This window comes from Poecilia latipinna, unplaced genomic scaffold (genome assembly GCF_001443285.1).
Source record: "Poecilia latipinna isolate Pla-1442-1.1 unplaced genomic scaffold, P_latipinna-1.0 Scaffold274, whole genome shotgun sequence".
Lineage (NCBI taxonomy): Eukaryota > Metazoa > Chordata > Actinopteri > Cyprinodontiformes > Poeciliidae > Poecilia > Poecilia latipinna.
This window is the reverse complement of record NW_015112890.1, coordinates 347,638-361,097: the sequence shown is the minus strand read 5'-3', so window position 1 is coordinate 361,097 and position 13,460 is coordinate 347,638. Positions and strand designations below refer to the sequence as shown.

Genomic DNA, 13,460 nt, shown 5'->3' with positions numbered 1-13,460 from the left:
TATATTTATAAATAACTTTTCTCCCATGCTGCTCTCCAAATACGTCAGCAGAACACTGGAAATATAATTTTAAAAAAAAGTTTGGACTGAAAATGAAGCCGCTGATGAAGCATCAGAGGATGTGGCTTTGCTACGTGGGGCTTTTAATCTAGATCATAACCCCCCCCCCCCCAATCACTCTGAACAGGAACCACTTCAGAAGAGCTGCAAACATTCACTGTTCATTACCTGTCTTCAAGTTCAGCTTTGAATCATTTCAAATCGACCGTCTGAAGCTTGAGTCAGGATTCTGAAAGAAAAGGGCAAAACGTTTGTCAAGTATGGCAGACACAAAAACACAATGAGAATATTTCAGAGAAAATAAATAGTCTAATATGTTAGAAACAATCACTTGACTTATTTCCAGACTTTTTTACTATCACATATATGCTGCACTGTGCAATACAAGAACAAATGAATTGAATTGATTTGGGAATAATATAAAAAGAATTATAAACGGCAATAATCTGGTTGCAAAAATGTTGACGGCGTTAAACTAACACTTTTCTGAAACAGTGTTTCATTCAGTTTCAGTATTTGGTCTCCTCGAGGTCACACCTGCCGGCGGTCACGGTGAAGATGATTGGCTGCATCATGTTCCTGATTCTTGTTCATTTGCTTCTGTTGGATCCATGCAGATTTTCTTTCTTCTAAATGGAAGTGGCGAAATACATGGAAATAAACGTCACTTATTTAACAAAAAGACAAAGGGAAGCAGTGCTTTGCTACTAATTGTCCACACTAGATGAAAAGGTCAAAGGTTATCACCTTTCACAAGTCAGGAAAAAGTTTAATTTAAAAAAGTAGCAAAGGAGAGAGAAGTAGCTCAGTTATGCTAGCTTGACTTTGACAGCCTTCACATGTAGATGTGCTGTGGAATTTGGTGTGTTTCAGTTTAGCGATAAAAAGAAAACTGTATAATGTAACTTTCACTACATAAAATGAATTTTTTTAAATTACATTTTTTAATACTCCCTTTAATTCTCACTTCTTTGTGGTGTTAGCTGAAACAAAATGAACAAAATTCTGGAATATTAGACTAGAAGGTTCTTCCCTTAAGCATTCATAACACAAAAACAACACAGCTCATCAGCAGAAGACAGGTAATGCCCACAAAAAAACACGGCGGTGGCAGAATAATGCTAAGAGCTTACCTTTCTTCAGATGGAATTTAATGTTTTGTTGAGTAATGAACAGGCCCAAAAACAAGTTGGCTTTCAGAAGTCATCACCAAAAGAAACACTTCTTGAGAGGAAAATCAAAGTTTTGAAATGGCCTAGTCAAAGCCCAAGTCTGACAGACAATGACTGCGGACAGGAGTGGTGCTCTCAGTCAGAGATTTAGAAATATTTAGTGGATAAATATTATCAGTGGATGCAGTCGGGCTCCTGCCAAATAAATCTGAATGTTGAAATTGAATCATAAGATGCTTCAACAAAAGCTGCACACAAATAACCAGGTTATTGACTCTTGTTCACTTTCTATGTAATTCCTCTAACAGATAGGTGCCGTTTGTTCAGGATTTATGACAAATTAAGGTTTGAAAATAATTAGTCAGATCTCATTTTAACATCACAACATCTTGACATTTGACAGATTTTTTTCACACTCAGTGACTTGGAGTTTCCACTGGACAAAGAGGCAGCAGTGGTTTCCACAGCCATCAGAGAAAGAGAGTGCACCACCAACTTTCTAAAAGGAAGTGAGTTACACAAATAAATTCTCATAAAGAGACAGTCAGCCTGAACATCGCCATCATTTGAAGGACTGAACTCTGAGGCACAATGTCGGACTTTGATTTAATTGATGCACTGGACTGGTGAGCGGAAGAACATTTTCTACACAACTTGTCTATAAACGGAAGGCTGTGATTAATATATGAAATTTAATGTTGTGAATGAAGATTTTAATTATTTATTTTTTGTTGGTTTTTTCTTAATGCCTGGTGGAGTTTTTGGTCTTGCTGTAGGATATCCATTGATTAGCTTTTCCTTTAGCATTTTTGCTATTTTGATTGGGTAACACTTTATTTGAAGGGGTGTGCATAAGACTGACATGACACTGTCGAAAACATGACATAACACCTGTCATGAACATGAAGAAGTCTTTATGAATGTTTATGACTGTTGTCATGAAGTGTCATTCGGTAAATAATGACACTTTTAATGCAAAGTTGCTCTAAAAGTTGCATTAAAAGTCCATTAAAAATCCCAACTTTGCATTAAATTATCATAATATACAAAATCATGCAAAGTTGGCACTTTTAATGGACTTTTAATGCAACTTTTAGAGCAACTTTGAATTAGAAGTGTCATTATTTACCGAATGACACTTCATGACAACTGTCATACATAAAGACTTCTTCATGTTTATGACAGGTGTTATGTCATATTTATGACAGTGTCATGTCAGTCTTATGCACACCCCTTCAAATAAAGTGTTACCTTTGATTGCTTGGTTGCACCTAAGGTCTTATTAGCTGGGGTTCATTGGGACCCGCGAGCTTTTTACGCTGGTCACACTGATCCCGCGTGCGCTTTCACAAGGTGTGTATGTGGCTTTGAGAACTGAGGGTCTGATGTGACAACCTCCGATTTCTCCCACTAACAGACCGTGACATGTGAATGTTACGCCATGACCGCGCGCGAGGGTTACATTTTAAAGTGACAGTTTACAGTCTTGTGGGTTTCATGATTTTCAGGAGAAAATAGAAACATTCCTTTCATGGAAAGTTTGTTGGTTTTACAATTCTTATTCTCTGAGCTGAAAGCTGCAGGTAACACGTGCAGTGAGAGTAATCACAGCTCATATACAGTTACTAGGGTAACCATGAAGTTCATCAGATGATATTTGACATGCCGCAGTGGTCTAACCACTCTTTATGAGTGAACTGTGTGTCAGTAGCTACTCTACTAAAACGCCATGTTTGCTTTATTCCCTCCAGATTGTTGAAACAAAATCATTTTAAACTCCCGAGGGAGTCAACAAAACGTTTACAGATTTCCAAACGGTTTTTATCATATTAAAAACATCTTCTCATTTACGGTTTTTGACAATATAGCAATATGAGGTAGAATGCTTCACTAACTTTTTTTTTTATTTTGCCATTAGCTCACCTGAAATCAGACATCCCCCCAGTCGTACAGAGGTAAGATTTATCATTAAGGATAACTATCATGGGTGTACTGTGATGGTGCAGGGGTTAAGCACAACCCACATATGGAGGCCTTAGTCCTTGACACAGTTGTCACAGGTTCAATTCCCAGCCTTGGCAACCTTTGCTGCATGTCTTCCCCCTTCTCTCATTACCCACTTTCCTGTCAATTAACTATCAAATAAAGGTCACTAGAGCCAAAAACATCTTTTAAAAAAAGGATAACTATCATACATATGTTGTAGCAGTGTTTATGGCTGCACTGAGCTATATTAATATTTTGATGTAAGATTTTATCAGTTTCATTACCTACTGAAAAAACCCTGAATCTAAAAGATGTCTTATTATTTGGTGAATTGTCTAAATGGAGAAGTTTTGCATATTAAAAACAGCTTTAGCGTACTTTCTTCATGCTAATGCTACCACTGCATGAAGCTGCTTGAAGGTTTATTGGTCTTTACCACTAACATTGATTGCCTGAGTGTATCTTTAATAAATAAATAATCAATCATTTATTTTCACCTTTTTGCTTACTCTATTTATTACCTACCAAATGCATTTAGCGACATGTCAAACTATTGCTTTTCAGGAAAGATGAAGCATTATTCAGTCAGCTGTGAAGTTTTATGAAAAACAAAAACACCCATAAACTCCTGGCACATCCAAAATCAGTAAAACCCTCAAATTGGCACCAGGTGTACTTTCTTTTCACCATGCAGTTATGAGGCTGATGATGATGATGATATGCCATATGAACACTGGACTTGTAAAATAATAACGAGGTGTAGCGACCCACAATGATGTTACTTGCGGGTTGTTTTTGCTCTCTCAAGCAGAATGTGGAGCGTGAAGTGAAGCTCAGCGAAGACCTGAACCTGATGGTCACCTGCAACACGATAACCATGAAGAGTGTAGCCAACCTGGTGCTGGCCATGAACAAGCTGAGCAAGTCTCTGTCTCTGTGTAGCAGAGACCTCAGCGATGAGGAGCTCTGCGGCGCCATCATGGACTGCGTGGTGGAAGGTTAGTGGTGAAATGCACCATTGAGGGGATAAAAATAAAGTTCCTGGTACTTTTGACAAAAAAATGGGCTGTGTTTGGAAGAAAAACACCAATCCTGGGTTTGCATGCGTCCTTTTACTGAGTTATTGATGAGGGATGCATTGATTCACTTTTTTCACTTCCAATACAGATACCGATATCTGAGGTTTAGTATTGGACGAAACCGATCTGATGCATTGACTTAGAATGTTTTTTTTTTCTTTAATACAGACAAATGTGCAGAAATGCTAATTTATTTGGTAACTCTGCACCAATATTGTCACAAGCTTGGTCAAACATGTAAACACAACAAATCTTAATTTGTTCAGTCAGTTTTATTTGAGTAGAACAGCCAATATAAAATAAATGATAAAGAAACTGAAACTGGTCAAATCAGTAGGTTGGCTGTTTTGGTCAAATATGTAAAAATAAACCACAACAAACCTTCTTTCAAATGATTCAGAAAGTGCAATAATAAATTCTAAATATAATGTAAAATAAATAAAGCAGCATGATGTCATGCAGAACACAAAACATAGAATTGGACTGAGTAGATCTTCCCTTATGAATCAGACACATTGTCACAGATATTCTTTTTTTTCAATATCGGGACTGGTCGAGATATTAATATTGGATCAGTATATCTCTAATATTTAACACTGCACTTATCAAAGAATGTATGGTCAATAGGACGTTTACCTTTGTGGGAAAAAAATCAGATTTGTGTCAAAAGTTGTTTTTTTTTCTTTGAAACACACCAAGATCTTGTCGTCTTTCTCTCCACAGAAACCATTTTCCAGGAAGGATGGAGCAACTCCTCAGGAACGAGGAAGTCAGTCTTCCAGCGGTGCAGAAGTGTTCATAAGTTCACAGTGAGCGACGAGTACCAGAAAGATTTCATCTTGAAAACAGGAGAGATGAAGCTGCAGGCCATCACTCTGCAAGGTGGAAACGGTGATCGCAAAGGTAAGAGAAGAACGGGGGAAGTAGCATTTTGGTTTTTATAGAATGACATACACAGTAAAAAAATAAAAACATAAATGTACTGCATTTACTCCCAGTACTTTAATTATTCCATATTTCTGTAAGTTGCTATTTCTATTTTCCCCCAAAATTCTACACCCTTCATCCCAAAACGCCAAAGAAAACACTCTATTTTTTTTATTACATTTTTGCTTTTAATTTTTAAAATGAAGATCTTAACGTAACACATTGCATAAAAAGTAAAGCCCAAATGTTGCATATGGTGATTTTCTTATAGGTGAGATTATTTTCTTTCCATCACCAAATGCAGACATAAAAGTATTTTATTCGTAATGTATAGAATAGCACATCTTTTTCTAATTCAAATAAAAGGGGAAAAAAACCAGGAAGAAAATTATGGAATCATGAACCAAAAACGTTCTTCTGACATGAAAATTATAGGATGATCCCATATCTGTTTGATTCTATTTTTGTCAGTTATGTATAAATGTGGGAGTTTGCTGGAGGGTTACTGTAATATAACCTTCAGTTTGTTTTCTACACCCAGTGAACTTTGAGATGTGCCACTACAGGCCGCCCAGCAGCTCCAGCATAGGTTCTTTGACGGTTCTGTTATCCGTCTCTGAGAACCTGCACATTTCTTGCTCCATGGAAAATGGGAAAGTTTCACTGAAATTGGAGGTAAACACAAAATCAATACAACAATCATACTTTTATCCCTGAAAGGATTTTTGAAAAATCTTACTGTTATAGCTTTGATTTTGCTATATTTAAATTTGCACTTTTTTAATATCTTTTTAGAGACTGGTTCACTTGTATGCAATTACTTTTGGCAGATTTTGGCTTAAAGTAACATTTTAGAGTAAATAGAATCAACGTTCAACCTGTGGACAGTGGCACTCATAAAAGGGGGATAAAGAGGGGCCATTGCCCCCGCTTAAAAAATGCTGAGAGTCATAATAATGTCATAGAAAGTTATACAGAATCATCTTCTTACAAAAAAGACATAAATGTAAACCCATATAAATAAGGGAATACAAATCCTATAAAGATTTTCTGATATGATTAGGGTTTAATTACTGTAATGTCAATATTAATTTCTTAATAAATAACAGTCATTTTATATTGATTTGTCTTTCGAGAGATTCCTGTCTTGTTTTGTATGAGGAAAGGAAAGTTATTAGTTTAGTAAAAATAATTTAAAATCTAAATCAGGCAGACATGTGAAGAATTTTGGACTTAGCTGCACACACACTAAAGAATCAGAGCATTCCATTTCCTCAACTTGTTCATTGTTTGTGACATTGACTCATCAGCCGGGGGGTAAATAATTACAATTTGTACAGTTACTTTTACTCCAGTGTCTCTGTCCTGTGTGTCTGTTAGCGATACAGCCATGAATCTCTGACAGAGATCAACCAGGAAGACGGCTTGGACCGCTTTCTCTTCATCAAGAACATCCCCCCCGGTGGCTCCCTGGTCAGCTTTGAGTCGGTGAAGTTCCGCGGTTGGTTCATCAGCACTTCCTCTTCCTCTGTGGACCACACGGTGGAGATGTGCCAGGCGGCCACCGCCTCCAGGGTCACCTACTTCGTCTTCCAAAAATGCAACTAAAGAAAAAGATAAAGCTATTTGTATTTCTTTGCTTTACCACTAGGTGGAGCAATAATCTACTTATTTCCTGAGGTTGCAGTAAAGTGGCACTCTGAGTTTTAAGGTCAAAAAAATCACTTGTATAGTATTCTCTGTTATGCTTAGTGGGAAATAATGTAAGAGGATATTCCTAAAAATAATTGATGTAATGCTTTTTTTTTTAGCATTTGATCTCACTGATGTTATCTTCTTATTGTATGACTGTTTATGTATTTTGTTAAATTTGTAATAATGTAACTACATTTTCAAGTTCATTTTGGAAATGTGTGTATGTATATAACAATAATAATCTAAATACAATTATGAATATTAATGTTATGCAATCATTTCAGATAAATTACATGGAGAAGCTTTATAGAAGCTATATATATATATATATATATATATATATATATATATATATATATATATATATATAAATCTTTCTTCTGTCTTATTTCAAGTTTTGTTCATTTCTATACTCATATTCAATAAATAATGCTTTCTGACCAGGTTCATTTGTCAAACTGAAAGTACATTCTAAAATAACTTAAGCATATTTTTTCATTAAATTGTTAAAAATGTTTTTAATGTAAAATTGTATTGTCACTTTCTTAAAACAAAGGCATAAGGCAGTTTGCCAAAACAGTGACAATATTCATTTAAATTGTTTAGTTTAAGTGGAAAATTGTCACAATAAACACAAACATGCCAAGGAAACAACAGTCTGTGTAACTGATCTATGTAATATGTTTCAAGGAGCGATAAGTAAACTTCTTAATGATATCTTCATTTATTGAGTGGGTCTGTATTAGAGAGTACGATGGGAGGAAACTGGATATTTTTGCTGTTGCAGTGACCCCTGGTGGTGACACGTCATCCTAGCATCAGCCAATTAACAACAACATTACATTTATTGACTGGTTGGATATTCAGAACAAGAAGGCGGCCTTTTGTTGTGGGCGCCATGGATTCAAACACAACAGAGAGCAGAGTTATGGAGCAACTTTGGAAATGCCTGAATAAACACATCACTATCAACTCTGATATGGATTTTTATATTTCTCCTGAGAACAGTGAAGAGATACTTCATATATGCAGTAGTTATAGGTTGTTTATGCAGATCTTCAACACGAATTTCATTTAAAATTTTAGCTTGTAAGGTTTATTTCAGCAATACTGTGCTGAAATAATATATGTAAATACCTGGTCGTTATTTACAGATCTAACAACCAGGTAAATATTTTAATAACATATTAACATGAGAAACAGTGAGAATAGAAAGACAAAATAAAATTGTGTGCACTTTTTCCTAAATAAAGATGTTTGATTTGACAGCAAATCAAACCAAAACTGACATGGAGTTGAGTCAATTACAAATGTCCGCAAATCCTTGTGTTATGCTAAAGTAAAATAATTGTGTTTCCAATTATAAGAAATAAATACACGTGTCATGGCGTGAATACACTTGTTCACGCGATAAGTCATTAAGTGATGAATACTTTCACAAGACCGCCATGGTGCTCGCGCTCTTAATCCGTCAGCCATCAAAGGAGATGTCACTTGGGAGCGGCTACATAAGCAGCGTTTTGGGGGGATTGAAGTCTAACATGTTCAAATGACACACAACTCTTACAGCTGTAAGAGCTCTGGTGGAGCCAGCTGCACATTGTCCGGAAAAAATTTAAATCAAGCAAAAAACATCATCCTCCTTGTACTTCTAGTTGTCTTCTTCATTGTTTCTCCAGTAGTGGCATCAATAAATAGTAATTAGTGATGCAAAAAAAGTATTGCGAAATACATTTATTTCAAAATCACCTAATGCCAATACAATTTTAAGTCCTTATCACCCACCACCAGGTCCAGGGTCAACACAGCCATCTACAGAGACATTTACTTCACTTCCTGCTTCCTTCTGCTGATGGAGAGGCTGATTTTATTTTCCAGGTGAACTTGGTACTGGTCCATGCTGAATTTTGGGTTTTCATAATCTGTAAGACACAATCATCTACCATCTGTTAGAAGATGGATTTGTAGTGACTGGCTGCTGTTGAGTGACCTGGTGACCTCGCTTCAGGATTACTTTCATAAAAGTTTATAAATAATGACTGGATGATCCCTGAATTTTATTTTTTCAAATGATCGTGGTTCCCTCCATGCACTTTCTTGATATCTTCCTCTGCCTCTTCCACAATGCATTTAACTTTAAGCCCTCTCTCCAAAGAAAGGGCCTTCCTGTCATCCTACTCGTCTCTTCGAGTTGCAATTTTATTCTGCCGAAAAAATAAAAAATAAAACGATTTAGTGACTTTGAAGCTTTTGCTGGATTCATTGTCCATGGAAACGCACTCGACAGCCAGTAATCTCGATTTCAGCGTTCTGCAAATTAAACATCAACCTGTCCAAACGCTTTACAATGGTGGACTTAAAGAATCTCAGCCAATCAGAGATGGCCTGGAGGACGCTCGGGGTCTCCTTATTGGTGGAGCCTCGGTGGGTCTGCATGGTGACACCTCAGGCTGATTCTGAGAAAAACACTGCTGCTCCACACGGCATGAAACAGATAATACAGCTTCATGTGCATTTCCTGTTAGAAATGCAAAAGAGGAAAAAGAAACTCCATCAGATTGTAGAATACTAGATGTCATTTATTCCTTGTGCTTCAAATGAATGCCCTCTTTAATTCTGAAAGCCTCGTGTTTCACTTTCTCAGGAAACAATCGTTAACTTTGCCTCATCTCACTGAAACACACACGTAGATTCTCCTTCCTAATAATTGCACCAACCCATTTTTTTCCCATCAAGTGGCTGTAAAGACACAACAAGCACAAAAAAAATCTATTAAACCTCAGAATCGGTTGTCGATTTCAGCAAGAAAGGTTGTATGGAAGTTCGGGATGAGACCAAATCCCATCACTGAATCTGACCACATGTGGAGTCAGAAGAGGGAGACCAGCAGTGAACCTACTGTCCAGGGTTACCACTCTGTGTGTGTGTGTGTGTCCCTCTGCCATGAACATTCCCAGCACATGGCAACAGGAGCTAAATATAGCCCCAGTAGCGTGGCTTCACAGCAGGATCATGCTTCCTCTTGCTAACGGAGGATCTCTCTCTGCTGCCTACAAACATGGTGCGCCTCTCATTGCACTTCACTCCATCTTTGAAGTTACTCCCATTCTGTCACCTTGGGTGCATACAATGTGTGACCCTGTGCATCACAGCTACAACTTATCTAATGTTTTCCTTTATGTAAAACCAGTTTTCATTTAAGCTAACATTAGCTTTTAAGCTAATTTGGACTTAAAAGCCAGAACTGACTAACTTAAAGGGCCATCATTAAGTAAAATCAACTTTTTTGAGCTTTACGTGATGTTACAATATTATTCCCTCATTGAAAACATAACTGGAGTGTTGCCTTGATTCTTTCATGCATGTTTGAGAAATCATTTCATCTCCATGGCAACCATTCAACAGTGTAAAACGCATAGGTGGACCTAGCACTGCCTTCGAGATGAAGCTCCTCCTCAGAGTTGCAGTTTCCAAGCTTCCACCTCACAGAGCAGCCCTCCACTCGGCTCCTTCAGACTAGCCAGCAGCAATTAGCAAACACCTAGTGGAGCGATGGATCTACTGAAATCAGTATAGAAGCTACTTCTCAGTGTAACGCTGGTAAAAATGTTAATAGCGGATAGAGTTAATAGGGTTAATAGGGCTAATAGCAGACCCATGTACTGATTACTTCCTGAAAGTGGAGTCTCAGAAAAAACAGGCATTTTTAAAGAGGAAGAGACCCAATTTGTAGGCATTAAATTACAAAGTCAAATTTCTGTTAAGTCATATTTGTTATATATATGCAGCATTTTAATGAAGATAACAAAGCTACGTGATTGTGCTATAAAATGGCACTAAGTGTCTGGAAAATACCAAATCCTGCCCCTTTAACCTGTCATTCACGAGAGGTCCCAAATTTGGGTCCTCTCGTGACAGGGGTGTCAAACTCCAGTCCTCAAGAGCCGCTGTCCTGCAACTTTTAGATGTGCCTCTGCTGCACCACACCTGAAAAAAATAATTAGGTCATTAGCAAGGCTCAGGAGAACCGATCTACACAGGGAGGAGGTAATTAAGCCATTTCATTCCACTGTTTTTTACCTGTGGCACATCTAAACACTGCAGGACAGCGGCCCTTGAGGACTGGAGTTTGACACCCCTGTCATTGTGAATGACAACCTGAGACCAACAGGTTAAAAGATTTTGCCAAACCAGCCTGGCTCTGTGTGGGAAAGTAATTGCCCTCTAAACCAAATAACTGGTTCTGTTACCCTTGGTAGCAACAACTGCCATCAATCACTGATAATAATGTGAAATCAGCCTTTTGCAACACTGTGGAGGAATTTCAGCCCACTCTTTTGTGTAAAAATGTTTTAGTTAGGTCAGTTTGGATGGTTTTCAAAAAGAACCAGTTTGTTAAGGTAAGATCACAGCATCTCAGATTAGATTTTTAGGTGATTTTGTGGCAGACTGGAGATGCTGGTTTTATTTTCCCGAAGGATTTGGCACCATCTCCCAAATTTTTTGAGCCTTATATAAGATTTTTCAAAACCACGTTCCTCGGGACATTTCTATATCTGTCACAGCGTGTTTTAGCTGGAAATAAATTTTGTGCACTACAGAAGGCAACACTGAAAAAACCAAACAGGTGATCCAGCTTATAAAAAATTCAGTTGATTTGTTACAAGTAATCAGATTAAGTTCATCAAAAATAAATATGTTAAGTTTATAAAGTTGTCATGTTAAACAAATGTAAATAATGTAAGCTTGACAAACATAATTTGATTACATTAAACAAATTAAATCATTTTTTTTTCTTTTTAAGTTAGAGCTCCATTCTGTTTTCAGTGAATGCTGGACTGTTATTTTTCTGCACAGGCCCTTTCTTTCTTACCCAGAGCTAACAACACCAGCAACAAACTAGCTTGTGAACTCACCAGAGCCACTGACAGCTGAAATGTCAGATATCAGATATTTACCACTGGAAGTGACATTAAAAAAAAAAAAAAAGACGACTATGAGGGTGAGCACTGAACTTAGTTTCACCTAAGAAACTCTTTACTAATCTGTTGATGCACAGCTGGGGATTAACAAGATGATCTTAAAATATGGTAAATAATATATTAGTAGTAGAACTTGCAGAATAAGCAATCATGCATGTGCACAAGCTTTAGAGCAGCTCATGACAGAGAAGGCAGCGTGTCGGAGAGGACAGATCTGTATTTTCTGTTCCTTTGCCCAGATTTCGGAAATTCAAGCTTTAATTAAATTCTTGAATGCTTCTAGCAGATTTGCAGAAACACAAAAAGAACCCAGGCGCAGAACTGTAAAATTGGAGTAGTTAAATGTGACTTGACTCTTGCGTGATGGCGCTGAACTGCTGGGAGCATGTGGAATAATCCTGGCTTCATTTGGCACAGTGCCTGGTGAGGTATTACGTTGCTCACGGCCTGCATAAGTCCTACTGTTGATGTGTGTGAGCCTGCACACACACCGCTGCTGCAGCACTGAGGGGGCTGACGGGGGAGATGAACGAGGCAACAGGAGGTCCAGAATTCCCAGTTTGGAAATTAAACGAGCTGCAGAGAAAATGGAGCCAAAATAAAAACGGCGTCCGTTGAGATACTCTAGTGACTTCACAAGAAAATAGTGACTTCTACTATAACGCCAGTGACATCTCTGGATACTGGATGAATGTTCTCTAAGGTGTTATGAGCAAAAGCTGAAATGCCCTTGAATACATGTGAAAATATCTTTTGTTTTTATTTTGTACAATAGAAATTCACCAGCATCAGAAACGTCTAACCCTAAGAACAGAGAGTGAACATTTATTACTAGGGATGCACAATATTATCGGCATAGTATTGTTATCGGCCTGTAAAATTTAACATTGGACATTGGCCATTCCATCAAAATAACTCATCAATGTAAAAGGTGTTGTTTTTATATGACAAACCAGTGACAACGATGCCTGCAGCACAGCACGTCATGACATAACGTGCGGATCACGGCGGGGGGCCAGGACCAAGTGAAAATGTCAGCAGTGTGGAAGTTTTTTTAAAGTGTTGGAAATGGATAGCAGAACTGCTGTTTGCAATGACTGCTCAGTATCAGTAATGCGAGGAGGAGCGACAACAAAGTCCGACAACACTTCAAACCTAATTAACCATCTCAAGAACCACCATTACGATGAATTTATGGCGACCAAAAGGGAAAGCAAGAGAGCGGTCAACCTTGGAGGGAAAAACCCTCAGCAGCAGTCCATTCTACACGCTTTTGATGAATATTGGTATTGGTATCAGTTATTGGCTAAATGAGTTTCAGCATATTGACATATCGGATATCGACCAAAAATACGATATTGTGCATATCTATTTATTACCAACGTCGCCACTATTGTCCCAAGTCTACTTTACAATGTCTAAAGTTGCCTTGTGTGAAATTGTGAAAAGTCAAAACTCCCAATTACAAGTCAAGTACAATTAAATACAACTGTATAATACAAATAGTGTCAATTATACAGTAATTAGACATAACTAAATATCAGTTAGTCTGAATTCTT

The 13,460-nt window shown here is 37.5% G+C and overlaps 1 protein-coding gene across 2 annotated transcripts; it reads left to right on the top strand.

Annotated features, from left to right (window-relative positions):
• The first annotated feature begins 1,653 nt into the window (after positions 1–1,653).
• On the top strand, positions 1,654–7,184 carry il1b (interleukin 1, beta). 2 transcript variants are annotated; one of them, XM_015033598.1, is made up of 6 exons: positions 1,654–1,858; positions 3,151–3,187; positions 4,030–4,216; positions 5,021–5,200; positions 5,766–5,899; positions 6,605–7,184. In XM_015033598.1, exons 1-6 carry the CDS (start codon positions 1,824–1,826, stop codon positions 6,830–6,832), a joined length of 801 nt encoding a protein of 266 aa, XP_014889084.1. In that variant the 5' UTR covers positions 1,654–1,823; the 3' UTR covers positions 6,833–7,184. The 2 variants fall into 2 exon arrangements, with proteins under 2 accessions (XP_014889084.1, XP_014889083.1); XM_015033597.1 differs by having other exon boundaries at positions 1,655–1,858; positions 4,027–4,216.
• Positions 7,185–13,460: the final 6,276 nt, after the last annotated feature.